The following is a 24,334-nucleotide window of genomic DNA, read 5'->3' on the forward strand; positions in this document are numbered from 1 at the left end:
ATACTGAGGCACTGAGTAGTTAAAAAATAATTTGCTGAAGCTACCACCTCCCAGGAGAGATCTCTTTAATTGAAGCACAAATCAGACAGGATAAACAGACTTTCCAGATTTTAACATGCATTCTGTCATCAAGCGACTCAACATGAGGAAAGCCCCAGAACCCCCCTGCATCTCATGTCTATTGTTAGCAAAGCTCTTTGGCAAACTCAGACAAAAATGCAGAAGAAACAAAATGTGACCCTCAGGAATATCCAAAGGGCTTCCGGGGGTGGGAATCCCTAGAGCATGGCTTTTCTCCAAAAGAAGGCATGCATTACCTCTAAATTTTCTAATTTGATTCACAGCAAGCTATTATCTTCCTTCATCAATGAACTACGCAGAGGGGATTCCACTCCCTCCCCAAGACGGTCTCATGCAAGGTCAAGGGTTTACCTTGTCATAATAGTATCGCAGGGCTCTGCTCAGCTTATCATAGTTCATATTTGTTTTGTTTTTTCGGAGTCCCCACAGCTTGGCCACTTCTTCCGCTTTGAGGAGCTTGAATTCACCATCGTTGGAGGTCCAGCAGATCAAATGCTCATGTTTCTGATCCAGCAGCAACTGCAACAGGAACTGCCACAGCGTGATTGCACTCTCCATACCTGGGGGAGAGGAGGCCAGGTCAGAGCTGGTGGTCACAAGGCCGACCGAACTTGGAGGGAAAGGGGGGCTTCAGAACGGGCAACTCAGCTGTTCCCTCCTTCCCCCTGTGAACCTAATAAAAAGTAACTTTCCCATCCATCTCCATGGCTCACTCTGAACCGGGAGCTTCCTGGTTGCATTTCTGTAAGAGGCCACAGTTCAGAAATACAGGGAGGCCCTGTGGTCCTCTACTGACCACATACGTCTGCTCGAGTGACAGCGAAGCATCGGGAATAAGGTGGAACAACCATTAATGACATGACTACCTGCAGAACAGGTCCCCATTCAAATGGTTCCCCACTTAACACAAGTGTCTATTCCCGCCCATCCTATCAATTTCTCTTTGCGCCCGTGATATAGTTTGGATGCATGTCCCTGCCCAAATCTCATGTTGAATTGTAATCCCCAGCGTTGGAGGTGGGGCCTGGTGGGAAGTGACTGGGTCATAAGGGTGGATCTCTCATGAATGGTTTGGCACCATCCCCCTTGGTACCACACCTGAGTCAGTGACTGAGTTCTCATGAGATCTGGTCATTTAAGTGTGTGGCACCTTGCCCCTCGCTCTCTTGCTCCTGCTCGGGCCATGTGACACGCCTTCTCCCCCTCTGCCTTCTGCCATGATTGTAGGTTTCCCGAGGCCTCCCCAGAAACCCAGCAGATGCCAGCATCATGCTTCCTGTGCAGCTTGCAGAACTGTGAGCCAATTAAACCACTTTTCTTTATAAATTACACAGTCTTGAGTATTTCCCTATAGCAATGTGAGAGAACTAATACAGTCGGTCTCTAACAAAAATGCTGGACCCTGTGCTAAGTGCACTTACACAGGCACCTGGAATATCGCCCTCGTGGCTGTGATATACGCCTAAATGTAACTGCCTTTCCTACTACGTGATGAGTTTCATGAGGGAGGGACTTTGCTGGATTACTTTGTTATTGCCGGCACCCTGATAACCCACACAATGCTCAAAGCTGCCCAGTCCATGGATGCTTGTGAAACTGAACAATCACTGCCCACGGGAGAGACCTTCCCTTTCCTGGCGCTCATTATGCTGCAGGTCAAAGCCCACCGTCACAGGTGCACAGATGGGAAAAGCAATTTTTCCCACCAAGACAAAAACCTATAAAATGTTATCCTTTCCTTTGACTCTGGTGAGAACTTTTAAAATGCTATTCCTTCTGCGTAAAATGCTGTTCCCTAGCTTTGGAGCCTGGTGAACTCCTTCTCATCCATCGGGACCCAGCTCAAACAGGACCTTCTCAAGGAAATGTTTCCCCACTCCTGGCAGTTTCTCAATTTCAGGCATTTGAGGACTTTTATGGCAATGGGTATTAATTCTAAGCAGTAATAATAACAATCCATTTGTTTTATCAATGTTCATTACATTTTTTTATAAAAAGGTGGTTAGACTGGCCTCAAAAGCTTTTGCCACAGGCCAAATGTTGTGAGTAGCCACAGAGCTCCTGGGATCATCCCCTTGGATGGGAAGGAGACATGGAAGTCCTGGGGCGGGGTGGTGGGTAGGGGGAGCAGGAAGAGAACCTGGAGTGATAGCAACCCGGGGGGCAGCGAAAAAGACGTGCAGCTCTGGGAGACCCGGAAGTCAGAATAATTGCCTTGGGGAGGGTTATTTGTACCAATATCGTCAACCCCACAACACTCCTCCCAGTTAAAGGAAAGTAGACTAGGAGTGTTCTGCAATTACCCATAGGGCTTTTTTTTTTTTTTTTTTTTTTTTTTTGAGATGCAGTCTCACTCTATCCCCCAGGCTGGAGTGCAGTGGCGTGATCTCGGCTCACTGCAACCTCTGCCTCCTGGGTGCAAGCGATTCTCCTGCCTCAGCCTCTCGAGTAGCTGGGATTATAACACGCCAGCGTGCCCAGCTGATTTTTGTAGTTTAGTAGAGGTGGGGTTTCACCATTTGGCCAGGCTGGTCTCAAATTCCTGACCTCAGGTGATCCACCCACCTCAGCCTCCCAAACTGCTGGGGTTATAGGCGTCAGCCACCGTGCCCAGTCCCCACAGAGCATTTTATTTAGGGTTCTTTAAAGGGGATATTCTTTTTTTTTTTTGAGATGGAGTTTCGCTGTCATTACCCAGGCTGGAGTGCAATGGCGCAATCTTGGCTCACCGCAACCTCTGCCTCCTGGGTTCAAGCAATTCTCCTGCCTCAGCCTCCCTACTAACTGGGACTACAGGCGCGCACCACCATGCCCAGCTAATTTTTTGTATTTTTAGTAGAGACGGGGTTTCACCATGTTGACCAGGATGGTCTTGATCTCTTGACCTCATGATCCACCCGCCTTGGCTTCCCAAAGTGCTGGGATTACAGGTGTGAGCTACCGTGCCCGGCCTAAAGGGGATATTCTTTACAGAAATCACTATTAACCACAATGGTCTGTAAGACAGTCACTATCGTTTCATCATTGGGTCAAAACCACCTTTGCATCTCCAGGGTCTTGCAAGTCCCCATTTTGGTGAGATGCATGGCAGCTGACGGGCCCCAGCTCCTCACAGGACCACCGTTCTGAGGACTTGGATATGAACCACGACTTTCTTCTCTTCAGTGGCACTACAAACAGCTAACAGTTGCTGCAAATTCTTGAGATGCTCTTGGCCACACACTTGAGACAGTCGGCTTGAATGTATCTCTGAAACTTTAAGTGCCTGCTCAGATAATCTGCTGCTGAGGGCAGAAGGCTGCCAGTGGGTTTGGTGGTCAGCAGGGAAGGGGCTGCTGGGCTCTGCTCACATGCCAGGTAGGGAAGTGGTCGGCCCCCGCCACCCTCCACCTTGAACTGACATCATGTTCCACATGGGACAGGAGGGCAGGAGAAACATCTCTCCGTGTACTGTACACTTAGCATTCCACCTGCCCGGCCTCCTCGCAGCTTCCTGTGCATACAGAATCACTTTTCATTTCGATACAACCCGTGTGTCAGAGACCATGTTCTGGGCGTGACTTATGAGAACCCACATGGCAGACCTGTTAAACATTCTCCGTTCTCAACTCCCCTCTCCTTAGGTGACTGTGTGGTATTGCACTGGGGTGGCTGTGGGAGGAGTGCCGACATTGGGGCTTAGCCATGTGACTGCATTGGGCCAGTACACTGATGTAGAAGTGACAGCATCCCAATTCCGAACTGGGGTCTTGGGAGGCATCATAAGTTGGCACTTTTCCTCCTGTGCTATAGCTGCTGCCCCCAGAACGAGACACATGATGACCTGAACTCAACCCAAAGTCCGAAGCCAAGCACCATCCACCCATCGTCTGAAGCAGCATCCCCGACACTGACTTCTGAGAAACATTAATGCCGCTGTAAGCCAGTGATCTTGGGGCAACTGGTTCCATAGCACCACTGCAGCAAAAGTTGATTATTGTAACACAAGATGTCTTTGTTTATAAAAAAAAGTTCTCCCTTTGCTGGGGGCGCCATTATCTTTACACTCTAGAGCTTCTGTTCAAAATCATGAGGAAGGCCGGGTGTGGTAGCTCACGCCTGTAATCCCAGGACTTTGAGAAGCTAAGGCAGAGAGATCACTTGAGGTCAGGAGTTAGAGCAGAACAGAGCAAAACCCCACATCTACTAAAAACACAAAAATTAGCGGGGCATGGTGGCACATGCCTGTAATTCCAGTTACTTGGGAGGCTGAGGCTTGAAGCCAGGAGACGGAGGTTGTGGTAAGCCAAGATTGCGCCACTGCACTCCAGCCTAGGCAACAAGAGTGAAACTCTGTCTCAAAAAAAAAGAAAGAAAGAAAGAAAGAAAATCATGAAAAAGTATGCTACTAGGTGTGGGGGGGACCAGCCGATCGCATTTTTACTCAGAGGCCACAGGTGGCGCCATGGGTGCTATGGCCATAGCCTCAGGCAAAGGTAGGAGAGAAAGAAAGAAAAGGGAGAGATGAAGAGCAGAAAGGGGAGGAGCAAATGGTGGGGGTGGGGACCTGCTGCCTCAGGGCTTCCGGATTTCTGGCATAAAGGAACTCGCCCAGAGAAGGCAAGGAGCTGTTCACCAGGAATCACAGAAATGCCCCGACTGCTCAACCAAGCTGCAGAGCTTAGGTGGCAGCTGCAGGCACGGGGATCATCAGAGGATTATTCAGAGGGGCTGCTATGCGCAACCCCGCTCCAGCGGAGGTGACTAAGGGCTCAAGCCTCTCCTGTCTGAGGCATGCCCAGCCCCGCCCCGGGCTGAGGGCCTGGTTCTCCTCTTCTAGCGCTCTCTAGAGCCACTCCTTGACCCTGGTGGATCCACCAGTTTCGATGACTGGGCAGTCACGTAAGCCTTTCTGGTGGAAATCCTAGCCAGACATTACTCAGAGCTGAGTCGCAAAACTAGCTCCCTGCTCAGAGCTTATCAGCGCATCTACAAAGATCAGTTACTCCTGTCTCCGCTCAGCAGAAGTCATTCTGGGGTATGGTGGAGGCCCCAGGCAGCTCTGGAACCCACCATCCTTCTGGCCAGAGCCATCTGCATGATGAAAATGGGTGGCTGTACGTGGGGAGGCTCGGGTAGAGGGACAAGTAGGCAGTGGGCCACCAGCTGCCACAGTTCTCTCTGTATTGTTTTCATTCTGCTCGATGTAGTTTATGATGAAATCAAGTTTCATAATTTACACAACTATTTTCACACACAGTCACACTACATTCACTGCGCCTCTGCCAGCTGGAACTTTTGCCCTCTGGGGTGTTGGAAAACAAACTTTCTACCACTGTGTTGGGAAGCACGCCCTTCCAATAACCGCTAATGCTATAGATTTTTGTAAACTCATCTACGTGAGTATCTCTCTCACCAGAAAACACATTTAAGCGATTTAAAAAAAAATTAATTCCTTGATACCTAGAATCCTTAATGAAGTCAGTACAATAAAGGCCATTTATCTGATGCCACTTTAAGGAATGTGGGTAATTCAGACAGCTCCTGAACAGTTGACGAAAATGGTGGTACTTGAGATTTATGTTTGACAGATTATTATGCACACGGAGGTCTGCTCTAAGATAAAATCTTTCATCCGCCTAACTGAGCTGAGTTCCCCCAACTCTCAGCTTCAATTATGTAGAACACATGAAGGAAATGCTAGAAATCTTTTTTTTAAATTCCTCTTATAAAATGCTTATCTTTCCCTCCTCAGACCCCCACTTTTTAATTTACTTTTTCTTTGTTTTGAAACGGAGTCTCACTCTGTTGCTAGGCTGGAGTGCAGTGGCGTGATCTCGGCTCACCACAACCTCCACCTCCTGGGTTCAAGCGATTCCCTTGCCTCAGTCTCCCGAGTAGCTGGGATTACAGGCGCCCACGACCATGCCCGGCTAATTTTTGTATTTTTAGTAGAGATGAGGTTTCACCATGTTGGTCAGGCTGGTCTCAAATTTCTGACTGTGTGATCCACCCGCCTTGGCCTCACAAAGTATTGGGATTGCAGGCGTGAGCCACCACACCCGGCTCGACTCCTGCTTTTTTAAGATTGGGGGGTATAGTGCATGCTTGTTACATGGGTATATTGCATGATGGTGGGGATTGGGCTTTGGTGTACCCGTCACCCAAAATAGCGAACACTGCACCCAACAAGGAATCTTGCAGCCCTCTCTCCCTCCCTCTCTCCCCACAGTGTCTATTATTCCCATCCTTATCAGCTGTTACTTTGAATGTACAACATTTTATCACGTATCTTAATGCCATTCTTTTTGCAGAATCGAACTCTGTGTTTTCACACTGAGGCCCATCCCTCTGCTTTTAGAAGCATCGCTGCTCTTACAGGAAGAGGTGGCCCCTTCACATCTGATACCTTCTGGACTCCTGCAGCCTGCAGGGCCTTCCCATCTCTGGCCGGCCTCTCACCATTTCTACCAGCACTGGCCAGGACCACAGTCACAGCTGGCGGAGGCCCACCCCTCCTATTCCAGAGGGCAAAACCGCCTGTTACTCACCCCAACTCCTTTCCCTTTGTAATGCAGAGCTGTGGTCTGCCATGGCAGAGTGAAGTTAGATCACTTAGAGCAGCTTGCCAACTGTCAATCATATGCATACCTCCTTTAAAGGAGCAGACGGAAACGTGGTATGTTCTCAGTGCTGACAAATGATATTTTTTGAAACAGAGTGTTGCTGTGTCACCCAGGCTGGAGTGCAGTGGTGCGATCTCGGCTCACTGCAACCTCTGCCTCCCGGGTTCAAGTGATTCTCCTGCCTCAGCCTCCTGAGTAGCTCGCATTACAGGTGCCTGTCACCACGCTAGGCTAATTTTTGTCTTTTAGTAGAGATAAAGGTTCATCATGTTGGCCAGGCTGGCCTCAAACTCCTGACCTCAGACAATCCACCTGCCTCGGCCTCTCAAAGTGCTGGAATTACAGGCGTGAGCCACCACGCCTGGCCAACAAATGATTTCTTACTGTATTTTTTATTATATTTACTCTTAACTGTAAGCAACAAAACTGGATATAAACTCAAGATCTGTAATTCTTATGTAAAGATACAATGAAATTTAGAGACAAAATATATTAGTCCTCTACCCCAAATTATCAATTTATTTTACAAACAATAGATATTTGGTAGAAACGCATCCGCTTCTCACAAAAAAGTTATAGCAGTGACTACTCTGCTGTAGGTTCTTCTGAATAAGGTGTATTTATACACTTTCCCCTATAAAGACTCCATTTTCAGGTCGGGCACAGTGGCTCATGCCTGTAATCTCAGCGCTTTGGGAGGCCGAAGCAGGAGGATCACCTGAGGTCGGGAGATTGAGACCAGCCTGACCAACATGGAGAAACCCTGTCTCTACTAAAAACACAAAATTAGACAGGCGTGGTGGTGCAGGCCTGTAGTCCCAGCTACTCAGGAGGCTGAGGTAGGAGAATTGCTTGAACCCGGGAGGCGGAGGTTGCAGTGAGCCGAGATCGTGCCATTGCACTCCAGCCTGGGTAACAAGAGCTAAACTCCATCTCAAAACAAAACACAACAAAAAAACCTTCATTTTCTCCCCATTTCATTTTTTTTTTTGAGTGCCCATTTTATGCCAAGACATCATCTGAGTATTTGAGACACATCTGTAAACTAAACAAAAGGACAAAGACTTGGGTCCCCACAGAGCTCACATTTGCATGGGAGAAGACAGGCCGTCAGCAACACACACATGGTGAATGAACTGACACAGGATGCTGGAAGATACCTGCTATGGGAAAAGGAAAGTGGAGCCAGCTAAAGAGGTGAGGAGACCAGCTGGGCGGGTGGCTCACACCTGTAATCCCAGCACTTTAGGAGGCTGAGGCAGCAGATCACGAGGTCAGGAGTTTGAGACCAGCCTGACCAAGATGGTAAAACCCCGTCTCTACTAAAAATACAAAAAAAAAAAATTAGCCAGGAATGGTGGCCTGCGCCTGTAGTCCCAGTTACTTAGCAGGCTAAGGCAGGAGAATCACTCGAACCCTGGAGGCGGAAGTTGAAGTGAGCCAAGATCATACCACTACATTCCAGCCTGGGCAACAAAGTGAAACTCCATCTCAAAAAAAAAAAAAAAGAGAGAGGGGGGGAGAGAGGGGCGTGCGGAGGCCATGGTGAAGTATTAAGGTGGCCACTGAAAGCCTCACTGAAGTAAGACTGGAGAAAATCCTGTTTTTGTTTTTTTTTTTTTTTGAAACGGAGTCTTACTCTGTTGCCAAGGCTAGAGTGCAGTGGCTCGATCTCAGCTCACTGCAACCTCCACCTCCCAAGTTCAAGCGATTCTCCTGCCTCAGCTTCCTGAGTAGCTGGGACCACGGGTGCACACCACCACCCCCAGTTAATTTTTTTTCTATTTTTATTGGAGATGGAGTTTCAGTATGTTGGCCAGGTTGGTCTTAAACTCCTGACCTAAGGTGATCCACCCAGCTCAAGCTCCCAAAGTGCTGGGATTACAGACGTGAGCCACTGCACTTAGTCCAGAAATTCCTTTGTTAAAAAATAATTTTCAAAAGAGGGTAAAATCATGGCTCACATACAGATACCAAAGTGAACACGTTAAAGATTTTATTTCACTCATAATTCAGTAGGGAACCAGGCAGACGTTATAATGAGTTCAAAAAGGAATCTGAATAATAGAGGCATTTATAGTTAAAGAATATTGAAATAAATGCATAAAAATGGAGACAAAACTAAGGGTGGGAGTCAATGGCACTCTAATAAGACAGAATTTGCCTGCCTATATACGACAATTGTTTCACAATCAGTTACCTATAGTCAACAAGGTTGTAGAATACTTTCCAAAAAATTAGAACTACATCATCTGGAGGGGGTCTTCTCTAGAGTCAAGGATGCAGGGCTGGGTGCAGTGGCTCATGCCTGTAATCCCAGCACTTTGGGAGCCCAAGGTGGGCAGATGACGAGATCAAGAGACCACCCTGGCCAACATGGTGAAATCCCGTCTCTACTAAAAATACAAAAATTAGCTGAGTGTGGTGTCACGCATCTGTAATCCCAGCTACTCGGGAGGCTGAGGCAGCAGAATCACTTGAACCGGGAGGCGGAGGCTGCAGTGAGCCAAGATCACGACACTCCAGCCTGGCCAACAGAGTGAGATGCTATCCCCTCCCCCAAAAAAAAGAAAAACAAAAAAAGAATGCAGTTTTTCACTGAAGCATAATTCTTTTCTTTTTGACTAGGTCTCACTCTGTTACCCAGGCTGAAGTGCAGTGGCATAATCTTGACTCACTGTAGCCTCAACCTCTTGGGCTCAAGCCATCCTCCATCTCTACCTCCCAAATAGCTAGGACTACAGGTATGCACCACCGTGCCCTGCTAATTTTTAAATTTTTTTTGTAGAAACGGTCTCACTATGTTGTTCAGGAGTCTCTGACTCCTGGCCTGAAGCGACCCTCATGCCTCGACCTCTCAAAGTGCTGGAATTACAGGTGTGAGCCATCACACCGGCTGCCTAACTATTTTCTACCACTCAAAGCAGGTGCTAGTGAAGTACTTTCGTCTATTAGGAAGGTAAGCACAAATTCCAGAGCCTGACTATCTGGGTTCAACTGCAAAGATCTGTCCTGTCTGGCTGTGGGACTTTGGGGAAGTTACTTAACCTTTCTGTGCCTCAGCTTCCTTAGAGGCAAAACGGGACTGATATGATAAAAAGAGATACTTACAGAGTTGTTGTAAGAATGACAGAAGTTAGTAGTAATGCACTTAAACTACACCTGGGGCAGAGAAAGTGCTCCTCACAGAGCTCGTGATGGAGTCACGTGGCCTTCACCAGGCAGGAAGGCATCGTGTAGGGCTCTTTGTTCATTATAGGAGTTTGAGACCAGCCTGACCAAGATGGCAAAACCCCGTCTCTACTAAAAATGCACACACACACACACACACACACACACACACACAAATTAGCCAGGAATGGTGGCCTACGCCTATAGTCCTGGCTAGTTAGCAGACTGAGGCAGGAGAATCACTTGAACCCTGGAGGCAGAGGTGCAGTGAGCCGAGATCATACCACTGCACTCCAGCCTGGGCAACAGAGTGAGACTCCACCTCAAAAAAAAAAATAGGGAGACCATTCATTCAGTGCCACACAGGCACTGAAATCCAGGGACACTCTTCAGCCACATGGTGACTGCGGTTTATAAGGTGACTTAAGAGTATGCTTCTGTTTTGTCGTCTATCACCAAATATGAAAGCACAAAAAAAATCCTAAATGTTTGCAGAAAACTCAGATCCAGGAGCACAGATTCTGTGGCTCCAGCTTAAGAAACAATGGTTTTGGCCGGGCGTGGTGGCTCAAGCCTGTAATCCCAGCACTTTGGGAGGCCGAGGCGGGTGGATCACGAGGTCGAGAGATCGAGACCATCCTGGTCAACATGGTGAAACCCCATCTCTACTAAAAATACAAAAATTAGCTGGGCGTGGTGGCACGTGCCTGTAATCCCAGCTACTCAGGAGGCTGAGGCGGGAGAATTGCCTGAACCCAGGAGGCGGAGGTTGCAGTGAGCCGAGATCGCGCCATTGCACTCCAGCCTGGGTAACAAGAGAGAAACTCCATCTCAAAAAAAAAAAAAAAAAAGAAACAATGGTTTAAATGCTGAGCTGAGGCCTCCAAGCTATGTGACCTCAGCAAAAATGGGCCTTGTGGCTCTCACCTTCCCTGGGGCACATTCTGCTCCCATCTATGTGGTTTCTCTGGAGTGGGTAGGGGAGTTAAGTACGTAAGCGCTGTTGGGTCAGAGATGGAAAAAAGAGAAATGTTCTGAATGACAAGCCAAGGGACGACAACGAAAATGGTGCTCATGACCGCTGCAGACGGAGCCCACAGCAGGGCATTCACAGGCTGCTGAGGGAAAAAAGACACCGGGTAGAGAGGTGTGGAGGGGCCGAGAGGAAAGCCCTTGATCTCTGGCACAGACAGGGAGGGACATTTTTGCAGACTCTGGGTGATTATTTTCTGCCCTTATTCTGTTTTCAGCTCTTTTGCATTTAAAAAATGCAGTTATAAAAATAGTTTTGAGGCCAGGCGTGGTAGCTCACGCTGTAATCCCAGCACTTTGGGAGGCCAAGGTGGGAGAATTGCTTGAACCCAGGAATTCAAGACCAGTCTGGGCAAGAGTGAGACCCTGTCTCTACAAAAACTACAAAAATTAGCTGTGTGTGGTGGTACGCGCCTGTCCACCCAGCTACTCAAGAGGCTGAAGTGAGAGGATCGCCTCTGCCTGGGAAGTAGAGGCTGCAGTGAGCTGTAATTTTGCCACTGCACTCCAGCCTGGGTGACAGAGTGAGACCCTGTACTTTAAAAAAAAAAAGTTTTATGTCTCTCTTAAGTCTTTCCAATGTTTTGATTCATGCTTTAATACGACAAAGCCTGAAAGAGAAAGATGCTATTGACAGAAATACTGATCCTTCTCATTATACCGTGCCCGCTTCCGCCTACGTGACAGCTGTCAGGTCACATGACAAGATCCCAGCCTCAGGTGTCCCATCCCTCCTGCCTCTGTCCCCCAGAAGCTACCAGCCTCTTCTAGGAAACTGACCTCCTTCCTGTTGGCCACAAGGTGGCGCCAGACGTCTTAATGTGAGTAGGGGCCGCACAGACTCCTCAGGCAAAGCGTGAGGTTTTTGTCTCCATTCTTAGAAGTCGAAATGCCCACTTATTTGTTCTTCTTTCTATTGATGGGAACCTAGCACTTCCCTTTGCTTGTTCCTGGTTTCATGTTTAGTAAGGTGGGAGCTGAGGAGGTAGAATTAGCTTTGATTTTCTTAAGCTTCTATATGGTAGAAACTAAAGAAATGAGCCAACTTAAAAAAAAAAAAAATGCAATGAGAGCCCCCAAAAAGGAGAAAAACTTCTGGGTGAGGAATAAACAAAGCAGGTGTTCATGAGGCATGCATGTCTTTTTTTGTTTGTTAAAATTTGCATGGTTAGAGACATGAAGATGAACACTTCTCACTGAAAATTCTGGTGAGTTCAACTCCTTTGCCAGATCCACATACATTTCCATGTCATGATATTCTCATTGTCTAAGACAAAGGGTAGAAGACAGTTCATTATAGAAAATACGAACCCTGGACTTCAAAGAATTGGAAGAAAACATTTTATATGATGAGGGATCTGCAATAACTCAGCACAGAGTAAGTGTAAGGTATTAAGTAAATAAGGATAATATCTGGGTTAAAAAAAAAAAAAAAAGGCCAGGCATGGTGGCTCTCATCTGTAATCCTAGCACTTTGGGAGGCCGAGGTGGGTGGATCACAAGGTCGGAGTTCGAGACCACCCTGACCAACGTGGTGAAACCCTGTCTCTATTAAAAATACAAAATTTAGCAGGATGTGGTGGCACATGCCTGTAATCCCAGCTACTCAGGAGGCTGAGGCAGGAGAATCGCTTGAACCTGGGAGGAGAGGTTAGACTGAGCCAAGATCGAGCCACTGCACTCCAGCTTAGGTAAGAGAATGAGATTTCGTCTCAAAAAAAAGCAAAACAACTTTATACAAGTTCTGAAGTCTTTATTATTTTCAAAGAACATTTAAATTATTTTAATCATTATCACTGTGTATAAAAAAATGCATGAGACCAACTTCTTGTCTCCCAAGTTTTCATTTTCCATCATGGGAAAGAGAAAGATTGCTAGGCACGATGGCTCATACCTGTAATCCCAGCACTTTGGGAGACTGAGGCAGGAGGATAGTTTGAGCCTAGGAGTTCAAGGCCAGCCTGGGCGACACGGTGAGACCCCCATCCCTACAAAAAATACAAAAATTAGCTGGGTGTGATGGCACACACCTGTAGTCCCTGCTACCTGAAGGGCTGAGGCAGAAGGATCACTTAAGCCCAGGAGGCTGAGGCTACAGTAAGCTGTGATTGCACCACTGCCCTCCAGCCTGGGCAACAGAGCACGAACCTGTCTCTGAAAAAAAAGTGAGAGAGATTTTTTCAGAGGAAATCACTGACAACCACTGAAATAACAACATATGCAATTTACTGTGTATAGGAACCACCCCTCTTTCCTTCTGAAACTATGTTGTCGCTGGCTAAATTAGAAGTAACTCAATTGGTTTGTCAGTGACTTTTATACGGGTGAATTTTCTTTGGAAAAGTAAATGACGGCTTCATTAACTCTGGCTGAGAAAATGTCTTAGACCCATTCTGATTCCTCCTGCTTACTTTACTGCACCCTACCCTATCACCATGCAACCCGGCCTAGGTTATACTAAATTTTCAGAGTGGGCCACATTAAGACGGGAAAGGGCCTACTGCCATCGGACACTGCCTCACGTGGGTACCCTTTGATCCCTAACTTGACAACATTCTAAAACTTCTTAAGATTCCTGGTACAGAGTTTGTTCTCTCTGGGCTTAGAGAAGAACAAGCAGTCGATCTGCAGGGCAAAGAAATAACTGATTGTCCCAGAAAGACACCCTATTTCTCAGTACCACAAAGCAGCAAGGCAATTTAAATGAGACGGTGTATGGGAAAAGCTTGGCACAACACCGAAGCCTTTTATATATGTATTTTTTTGAGACAAAGTCTCGCTTTGTCATCCAGGCTGGAGTGCAGTGGCGTGATCTCAGCACACTGCAAACTCCACCTCCCGGGTTCAAGCAATTCTCCTGCCTCGGCCTCCCAAGTAGGCGGGATTATGGGAATGTGCCACCACTCTTGGCTAATTTTATATTTTTGAGTAGAGACGGGGCTTTACCATGTCGGCCAGGCTGGTTTCGAACTCCTGACCTCAGGTGATCTGCCCGCCTCGGCCTCCCAAAGTGCTGGGATTATAGGTGTGAGCCACTGCGCCCAGCAAGGCTTATGTATGTTTTAAGCCTTCAACAAGGTTTCTCTGCCCCCTTCATATAAGCCTTACATGAAACACAACTATTTATTTTTAGCCATCATTTCACTTGCATCACCCAGCACTTCCAACATAGCCCCTGACAAACAATAGGTACTCAATATAAAGGTGTGCAATGAATCAGTTTCTTTGGATCTCAATTTCTTTAACATAGGGATTGTAATATCTGACTTCGCAGACTCTTCCAAAATGAGCTAAAGAGCCTAGACAAAATAATTTTATTTTGCTTCCCCCTTCTCCCCCGCCCCCGGGAGAAAGATGAACTCACTCCCTTCTCCCTGTCTTCATTGTCTGGGTCCTGTATCCTGCCACACGTGGCTTACCAGGTAGCCACACACTATGTTGTCTTCAACACACACACGTCTTCATTTAATCTCTTCTTGGAAAACATCAGACAAAAATTTTATTGGGTGGTTAAAGGAATTTAAGCCTCCTAGATCAAAGCGGCCAACTAGTCACCTGGCCTCCCCAAACTGAGGCTGTCTTTCATTACAGCTGCTTGGTTAACCACATCTACCTCCCCTCCACCCCCCACCGCCCCTCCCCATCCCCCCACTCCGTATCAACAGGCCCAGGAAACAGATTTAGAAGTCCTGGGAGCTGCAGGGAGTCTTTCCAGGTAACCCTAAAATAGCAGACCATGTCTTGAAAGATGAGTGGGGCTATAAAAACCAGAGGTTCCTACGACCTGGGACAGTCCCCAGCCACCCTTAGAGTCTCACATGGAAGGACAGGCTCTGCTGACAATGCTTTTTCTTTCAACAGATGGGCTGTTCCTTCCCAGACATTTCTGGACTAAAACCTGAACATTCACTTTCTTTGCCATTGTTTTTATTGCCTGTGTCGTTTGCATTCTCTTAATTCTGGCTTGAAGCATGACCCACAGTTCTCATACTCGGTAACATTCGGCTTCCTCTTCTGCAGGTTGCAGGCAGGAAGCTGGAAAATGGGCCACAGGAAACCTGGCCTCCTACATCTGGCCCACTTTGCCACCGCAGCTCTGGTTTCATTTTGTCCTGTGTGTTAGCTCTGTGTTAACCTCCAGCACTGCAGCCCAACTCTGCCTTCTGAGCCAACACTGACGCTCTGATCACCCAAGAAAATTCAGAATTTTTGCTCCTCCTGAAGTAATTAACCCTGTGAATTCAACACGGAAAAAACGCTAAGCAGATTCTCCTAAACAGTAGTCATTTGGATCAGAATAGTGTGGAACCAAAAAATGATTCATTAGATGTAATAAAGCTACTAATAAATCTGCAATGAAAATGAAAGACTGTTTCGTAACATTGGACACAGCAAAAGATTTTATGTTTTATTTCCTTGATTAAGGTCCATGGAAATGTAAAAGTTATTTGAGGTAAATATGATTACTAGTGGTCCAAGGCTGCCTGATGAATTTTCACTTGCTAGGCTTTGATAAATAATGTACAAAAATAAGCTATAATCATATTTCATGATAAATATCAGATTGTAATGTATTTCAAGTTGTTTCCTAATAATATCACAAATATTAGGTTGAACTATAAAAAATTATTGTGTGGTTTTTTTTTTTTTTTTTTTTTTTGAGACGGAGTTTTGCTCTTGTTACACAGGCTGGAGTGCAATGGCGCGATCTCAGCTCACTGCAACCTCCGCCTCCTGGCTTTAGGCAATTCTCCTGCCTTAGCCTCCTGAGTAGCTGGGATTACAGGCACGCGCCACCATGCCCAGCTAATTTTTTGTATTTTTAGTAGAGACGGACGGGGTTTCACCGTGTTGACCAAGATGGTCTCGATCTCTTGACCTTGTGATCCACCCGCCTCGGCCTCCCAAAGTGCTGGGATTACAGGCGTGAGCCACTGCGCCCAGCCAAAAAATTATTGTTTTTATGGATCCAAACTAGTCAAATACCAGCAATCTCATATGTTTATTTTATTTTATTTTATTTTGTTTTGTAGAGATAGGGTTTCACCATGTTGGTCAGGCTGGTCTCGAGCTCCTGACCTCAGGTGATCCACCTGCCCTGGCCTCCCAAAGTACTAGGATTACAGGCGCAAGCCACTGCACCCAGCCCAATCTCATATATTCAACCTAAAATATATTCACATACGTAAAACTGATACACACACACACACACACACACACACAGACACAATCACATCTCCAGGGAAGTTTTCTCTTTGCATATTTGATCTAAAATTCTCTAGGAAAAAGATTTATTTATACAAAATACACATAATTTCACCAGGGTTTATAAAACTCTAGAAATAACTTACAAATTTCAAATTAAGAGCACTGTTCTAAGAAAATGTTAGCTATTAATATATCCTCCGCCACCAGCAATACTGAGTTCCCATGGAATTCTCAAGACAAGGGCTCATACCTAAAGAAATCCATTACTTCATTAACTAGGAGCTTTTCTTTTTAATGCAATTAAATTTGATAACCACTTACTATGTACCAGGCATTGTTCTGAGTGCTTTATACATGCTGTCTAAATTTAACACTCTCAGTTGGCTATGCCCATGAAGAACTATGACTTTGAAAGGTGAAATAAGACGCTCATGGTCACATGGGTCAAATGGGCCAAGAGAGCCTCATGTTCAGGGGCATCTGGCCTCAACGGCCAGGTTCTTAATCACCTCGCAGATGCCTCCAGAAGAGGCTTCATTTCTCATACACACTTCACTGCTGCTAAGAGAAAAGTCTCACTGTAATTTGTGGGAAATACTTTCCCACTAGCAATTAAATCAGGACACTTCCTTGTTCATTTCTGGTGTTGCCTGATCTGCGTCTCCAGCTGTTCCAGTTTGGTTCTCTTTCAAGAATCTTTGAACCTACCCCATCCATCATTTTGTTAACCAATGTCCTCCTTTCAAAGATCTGTATCGTGGTTTAGATAGGTTTCAGGTTCATCCAACACGAAATAAGCAACGGTGGCTCTCGATACAAGCAGGACGTGAGAAGCTGCATGTTCTCAAGTCAGTGCCTCCTGGACCTCCCACGGGGCATGTGTGTGAAGGACGGTGGAACAGGATGAAAGTCAGAGGAAACAGAAGTTAGCTAGCCTGGCCTGAGAGGGGCCCAAAACACGCATGCACCTCACATCACGAAACGAATCATGAGAAGCACCTCACATATGAATAAAAACAGGCTGGAATCCCACTGAAACCGTGCATGACAGTACCTGGCAAGGTCCCTAGCACCCAGCAGGGCCTCCAACACTTTCCTTTAAAAAGAAACACCTCTAGGAAAGCGCCGTTTCAGGTTCTAAGAAAGCAGCGTCTAGGATTTCACAGAGGACCACAAATGCCCTGAAGAACACATGCTGTTCCGAAGTCAGAAAAACTTACTCCAATCTGGCCAGCTGTCCGTCAGTTGGAGCTTTAAATGAATGAGCTCCCTAATCCCCAGTGGGCAATCTGGCCCCCAGCCCCCACAATACTTTTGATTCTTAATGTTTCAGAGGTCTTTGCTTGAATGGAAACTCTTTTACCCAAATTTTTATACCACTAATATCAATACAATTCAATCTTGCATAAAAGAGAAAAAAATTGGAAGTCAAGAGGTACAAATTCTCATTGCAGCCAAGACCTTAAAGAGTTGCGTGATCACAGCTGGGCATGGTGGCTCACACCTGTAATCCCAGCACTTTGGAAGGCTGAGGTGGGCAAATCACAAGGTCAGGAGATCGAGACCATCCTGGCCAACATGGTGAAACCCTGTCTCTACGAAAACTACAAACATTAGCTGGGTGTGGTGATGCATGGCTGTAATCCCAGCTACTCAGGAGGCTGAGGCAGGAGAATCTCCTGAACCAGGGAGTCGCGCCACTACACTCCAGCCTGGTGACAGAGCAAGACTCGGTCTCAACAAAAAAAAAAAAAAAGAAAGAAAGAGAGTTTCGTAATCTTATGTGCCTTGGACAAAGGTAGGTTACAAAAGAAAAAGAAAAAGAAAAAAAGGGTCATGTGAGCTATGGCAGGGATGTTAACTTCTCTATTCCAACCTTCTCCTCTGTAGAACAGGTAAAGCCAGTCTTATTTCTCTCCTTCACGTGTTATCAAACTAAATGACTTCTTAAAAGTATTTTGAAAGTAAGAATATGTAATCCTTTTGATCAATACATTGCATAACTGATCTTTAAAATAAGGATGGAACAATGTCTTCAGCTTTAAAGACAACTTTGACAGAAGTATTTTATTAAATCTATGGTTGTCAGTGTAAGAAAATGTTTATTACCTTAGATACTTTAAGATGGTTTTACAAAAATCAAAATAAAGGAAATCTTACCACTTCTACTAGAACGAAACCCTAATCTTTCTGATACACTTGAAAGCTTTTCTGTGCTAAAGAAGCAGCTGATGAAAGTCCAAAGTATTTACCCAGTGCCATGAAAACATTTTTGCATGGATACAAAATGATGGTGGTTTTTCCACATCCAGAAACTGAACCATTTCCTGCCAGAGCATCCTCCAAACTCTTCTATTGTGTGGAAACTGTAAAATCTTTCTAAATCAGGACTTCCTCCTATTATGCTTTAGAGGCGTCTTTCTGGGAAGGGTAGATCCAAGGCAAAAGGTAGGAATTCCTGCAGCACCACCCAGTGGAAACATTAGAGAAAAAAAAAAAAAAAGCAAGATAAAATATGTTGAATAAAAGAAAATTTCATGTGTTAGCTCTTCTCACTAAAAATCTGGACACCACTCTCTGCATCGATGGCAACCTGCAGTCTGTTACTCTTGCAAATGGCCATTCACATCACATCTGCCCTGTCTCTCTCACACATGTGCACACGTGCTGGGCTGCAGCAGGGTCAGGAAGGATGGTGCACTCCTGGGGAGGAAGGGGTCCCGGATGGGGTCAGGTGTGGGCTGTGACATCATCCCTTCCTCTCCGAAGGATCCCCAAGGGGCCCTGGGGACTGGGAAGTCAGCACAGCTGTGCTGGGCACCCTAGTCCTGATGCGGCAATGAGCGTTTCCTGGCAGAGAGGTGCCCAACCATCTGTGCACCTTCCCCTTCCCCTGGCCCAGCTGCACCTGGGCAGGGCCACCTCCAACATCTGCACAGCCATTCTCCCTCCCTGGGTCTATCCTGGAGAGAGTTCCAAAGCCTTCTCCTGCCCTCGCAGCTCCTTTCTCCAGTCCCTGCAAAGCTCCCTCCGGTGTGAGCATTACTTCGGTCCCCCTGTCCTACCAAGGCCACAGTATCCTACCAAGGTCTCACAGCCTCCCTGGGCGTCATTTCAGTTTGGCTGCACTTCATTTACTGCCTCCACCAAAACTCATCTCCCCTCACCAGTGCCTGCTTCTCACGATGCATGACATCTCAGGCTACAATTTTCTTGGGAACTGGATGAGGCAACAAGAACCCTTGACCCTCTCCCTTCCAGCTCCTTCACAGAAAGCCCTGGCAGGGGCCTGGGGAAGGAGAGATGCCATTGCATGCTCTTGGGAAAACTGGGAACTTTCTTGTCTTCTCTACAGAACTTAAAATAACAAAGTAAACTCAATCATTTCTGGATGGTTAAGCTGTTTAAAAAAAAAAAAACTGCCCTCTGGCTTGGCACGGTGGCTTACACCTGTAATCCCAGCACTTTGGGAGGCCGAGGCAGGTTGTCAGAAGTTTGACACCAGCCTTGCCAAAAGGCGAAACCCTGTCTCTACTGAAAATACAAAAATTAGCCAGGCATGGTGGCTTGAGCCTATAATCCCAGCTACTCAGGAGGCTGCGGCAGTAGAATTCCTTGAAGCCAGGAGGCAGAGGTTGCAGTGAGCTGATATCATACCACTGCACTCCAAACTATCAACAGAGCAAGACTTAGTCTCAAAAATAAAACTGCCCTCTAATGCAGCCTACCTGGAAAAGTTACCTTTCTCCCTTCCTGCAGTAAATCCACTGAAACCATTTTTAATCTTTCTTTTAAATGGTACACAGATATGGCAAAGGGTAACAGTTGACTGAGCTAGACACTGTTTACAGTATATACGATCAGTGTTAACACTTTACAGTGTAACAGATTTGAATCACGGATCACTTATTATACAAAGGGTTAATACCGTGTTATACATCTTTTCTTTCTATTTCTGAAGTTTAACAGCTGCCAAAACATGTCAAGGTTTAGTTGGATAATACTGACATTACCTAGTCTTTGGGTCCCACTATATACAGTATTGTTGCAAAAATGGTTACGAGTTACCGGTATTCGTGATGGAGGGATCGCCATCAACATCGTGAGAGATTTTTGAGAAGCACAAAGAGCTACCTCACAGAGGCGGTTCCTGAAGCAAGGAACCGGTTAGTTTCACTGTTTTTCTTTCGTGCTCTTCTCAAGAAAACGCTTTCATGGTTTAGGAAATGCAAATTCCAGGCATAAACATTTATACATAAATCTGGTGTGGTATGACATTCACTTTGGAAGAGAACGATAAAAAACAGTGACTCTGCAGTCTTCAAAATATCATCACCTGCTCATGTGGTGGACACGTGTGGGGGGTTTTAGCTGCCTCTGAAGTCATGAAGGTAGTCACTAGCCCTTTAATAGTTTTACTTTCCCCACACGCCTATGTCTCGCTCACATTTTTGTGCAATAGGCATCAAGTCTAGCGGCATATGATGGCTACGGTGCCACATGCTGAGGGATTCTAACTCTACACACTTCTAATAGTTATTTTTAACAGAAAATAAAAATACAGCGGGGTTCAGGTAAAAAAGAACAAGCACAAGCCCTCTCGCTTTTCATTCAATGTCTGTTTAAACCAAGCCCAACCTGTAGACGAACAACACTAAGTGGAACACATTTTAAAATGGCTTGATGTCCCTGGTGGGTACTGTTATTTCCAAAACTTGCAAAAACAAGACAGTGAGTGATTTCAAAACTTAACAGTCTTCTCATAATGCCTCATATTTAAAACCGATTTTTTAATTAACCCTCAAGATGCACTGAATAAATGAGCAAAATAACACAGAAACTGTCATCGAAGGGCAGACCAACCATTCATTCATTCGTGTCCAAGGAATGGTGTTATGCAAAGGCCACCAAAAGCATCTGATGGAAGAGACCGGCTGTTGGTGACATTAGCATCAAACATTGATCTGTACTCCAAAGCATCCTCACTGCCCTCAGTTCCCACATGGGCATCTACCACACACTGGCTTGGCCAGTCCCTTTTTGAAATGCCATATACAACTTTATCTGCTCTTCCAATAATTGTTCAGCATGAATATACTAACTGTATAAAATAATAGCCCTATCTTGCTTTAGAGGATCTTTTTTATCCCCCCCCCCCCCCCCCCCGCCTTGTGAAAGATAATCACCCGGCTGGGTGCGGTGGCTCACACTTGTAATCTCTACACTTTGGGAGGCCAAGATAGGCAGATCACGAGGTCAGGAGTTCGAGACTAGCCTGGCCAACATAGTGAAGCCCCATCTCTACTAAAAATACAAAAATTAGCCAGGCACAGTGGTGCGTGCCTGTAGTCCCAGCTGCTCGGGAGGCTGAGGCAGGAGAATCGCCTGAACCCGGGAAGCAGAGATTGTGGTGAGCCGAGACTGTGCCACTGTATTCCAGCCTGGGCAACAGACTGAAACCCTGTGAAAGAAAGAAAAGAAAGAAAAAAGAAAAGAAAAAAGGACAGAAAGAAAGAAGGAAGGAAGGAAGGAAGGAAGGAAGGAAGGAAGGAAGGAAAGTCACCCTTTTGGTTAGGTAAAATATTTGAATTGATCTACATCAAGGTCTTAAAGTTTCTTCTTTCTGAAAGACACACTACTAGGCTTTAATAGTTAAGCTTAAAACACACACACTCAAAGGATGTGGCAGAGGCCGAAGGAAGACGCTGTTCTTGTGGTTCAGCTCTGATTGAAATCAAAGCAGGCCACGAGCTTATTTGAGAGCTATGACCCCCAATCCTTTGAGAATTCACAGTAAACCTGAGTCATTTGATTCAAGATGTCTTCAAACAGCACATAATTTTGTCATTAAAGTAACATACTTTAAGAAAATTTTACACTTGTCAGATTACTTCATTTGTCATCAATGCAGTGCTGAGAACTAATGGTACAACCACTACAGGAGTGAACTGAGGACAGAAACGCCAAGGGGCCGACTGGCTCTTCTGTTTTTGCCTCAACTATCTAAGATGAAGTCGGTCCCTCTATGGGCATTTTTGCGTTGGGCTATGCATGCAGCACAGATATGACAACATCTCTCTGCCCAGAGTTTAATCAGTTCTAACCCTCACTCGGGTGTCACTTGGAGCACTGCAAGGCATTTGTTCTCAACTGCTTTTTAAAAAAACGAAAAGAGGCCGTGCGCGGTGGCTCAAGCCCGTAATCCCAGCACTTTGGGAGGCCAAAGTGAGTGGATCACGAGGTCAAGAGATCGAGACCATCCTGGTCAACATGGTGAAACCCCGTCTCTACTAAAAATACAAAAAGTTAGCTGGGCATGGTGGCGTGTGCCTGTAATCCCAGCTACTTAGGAGGCTGAGGCAGGAGAATTGCCTGAACCCAGGAGGTGGAGGTTGCAGTGAACCAAGATCACGCCATTGCACTCCAGCCTGGGTAACAAGAGTCAAACTCCGTCTCAAAAAAAAAAAAAGAAAAGAGCTGAGTGTAGTTACAGCAGGGAGGCTGAGGCTGAAGATCACCTGGGCCCGGGAGCTTGAGGCTGCAGTGAGCTGCGATTGCGCCACTGCGCTCCAGCCTGGGTGACAGAACAAGATGCTGTCTCTAAAAGAAAAGACAACCCTGACCTCTTGCTTTAGAGGATCTTTTCTATCCCCATCCCCTTGTGAAAGATAATCAAATACAAAAATAATTTTGTATTTCCAATGCCCTCTGGTCTAAGTGATCAGTAGCTGGGGCTTGGAAAAATAAGACAGGAATGTTAGCAGAAATAAACTCCCTCCCAATGCTCATGAATTCTGGATTCCAGAGGATTTCAAGATCACACAAGGAAACTGAGGTACTACATCTCACACACAGTCCTAAAGATAATACTCAATGGTTTGGTCCTCGCTTCTCTGTATGTTGTTCATCATGGCATGTGCTGAGATTATCAGGAATCTACGCTTTCTGTAATTCTGTAATTAACCCAGGTTCTCTCCTGATTTCTCATCAAGAACGATTCTTCAAGGTGGAGACAGCTAGTAAACACTGGCTGCACCCCCACGCTCTGCATAGAACCAGGGCTTCAATCCTACATGGGCAGTGATTCTGCAAAGAGGAGCAGCATAAACCGAGGTCACCTCCTGTCCCATTCTCTCAAATGCACACCTCCCTCCCTCTTACAGCCTACATCTATAAAGGCACACACACACTCCGCATCTTCCAGGGGATAGCTCTTTCATCTGTCAATCAACTCCGAAGACAAGGATTTGCATCTGAGCCTCTAAAGGCAAGCCTTCAAACTCCAGTAAGGGGATGGAGAGGGGAAGTGACATTTCCAGTTCAATGAGCGTTAACCAGAGAAATGTTCTTAACTTTTAGCGTTAGGGAATCATTCGAACACCTACGCCTCCTTTTCTCGCTTAATAGAATAGCATCATCTTCCTGGTCCTCAGGATCGTCAACTCTGAGGATGATGACAACCTACAAGTGCAGGAGAGAGCTCCTGTTGATTGCCCCGGAGAGAATTCCTGCAGTTACCCTAGAATAAATTCCAGGCTTGTTTTGATGTTGCTGCTGCTGCTGTTGCTGCTGATGTAATCTCTCTATTCCGACAATTAAGTGCAAGGAGAAAAATATCCTTAATCATACATTCTGCTTAATCAAGGTGCGACTATTAACAAATTGCTCCTTGGCAAAACCCAGCTGAAATGTATTAGGAGACCTAGTCCTCCTTCACCAAAAACCAGTTTGGGTATGAAGTCACTCAACTCTTCACAATCAGGTAAGCGGAATCTTTTGTTACTTTAAAACTCAATCAGAAACATCATTAATTTTAAAAAGGTAAAGATGGAAGCCACACACACAGGTTTTACTATAAGTAAAGAAAGTACCTTTAACTGTGAATCTTACAGGATTCAAAACCGATTTCCAAGGCAACTACAAAAACTTGATCAACCGAAGTCTTTAATAAAGGACTAATTAATGATGGCTGCTCTACAATGACTAATTCTACTATTAAAAAAACTTTACATTGAGACGCTCTCTCACTTTCTTTCTTTCTTTCTTCCTTTCTAGACAAGAGTTTTGCTCTTGTTGCCCAGGCTGGAGTGCAATGGCGTGATCTAGGCTCACCACAACCTCCGCCTCCCAGGTTTAACCGATTCTCCTGCCTCAGCCTCCCAAGTAGCTGGGATTACAGGCACACCCTACCATGCTGGGCTAATTTTGTATTTTTACTAGAGACTGGGTTTCTCCAT

General features: G+C 45.9%; 1 protein-coding gene across 1 annotated transcript in view; it reads right to left on the bottom strand.

Annotated features, from left to right (window-relative positions):
• ELK3 (ETS transcription factor ELK3) overlaps positions 1-24,334 on the bottom strand; it is a 78,843-nt gene that overhangs the window by 44,959 nt on the left and 9,550 nt on the right. Inside the window, exon 2 of the mRNA XM_039472222.2 lies at positions 433-641. Within this exon, the coding sequence (XP_039328156.1) occupies positions 433-639 (207 nt within the window). The 5' untranslated portion in view covers positions 640-641. The remainder of the gene's footprint in view (positions 1-432; positions 642-24,334) is intronic.

This window comes from Saimiri boliviensis, chromosome 7, assembly GCF_048565385.1.
Source record: "Saimiri boliviensis isolate mSaiBol1 chromosome 7, mSaiBol1.pri, whole genome shotgun sequence".
Classification (NCBI taxonomy): Eukaryota; Metazoa; Chordata; class Mammalia; order Primates; family Cebidae; genus Saimiri; species Saimiri boliviensis.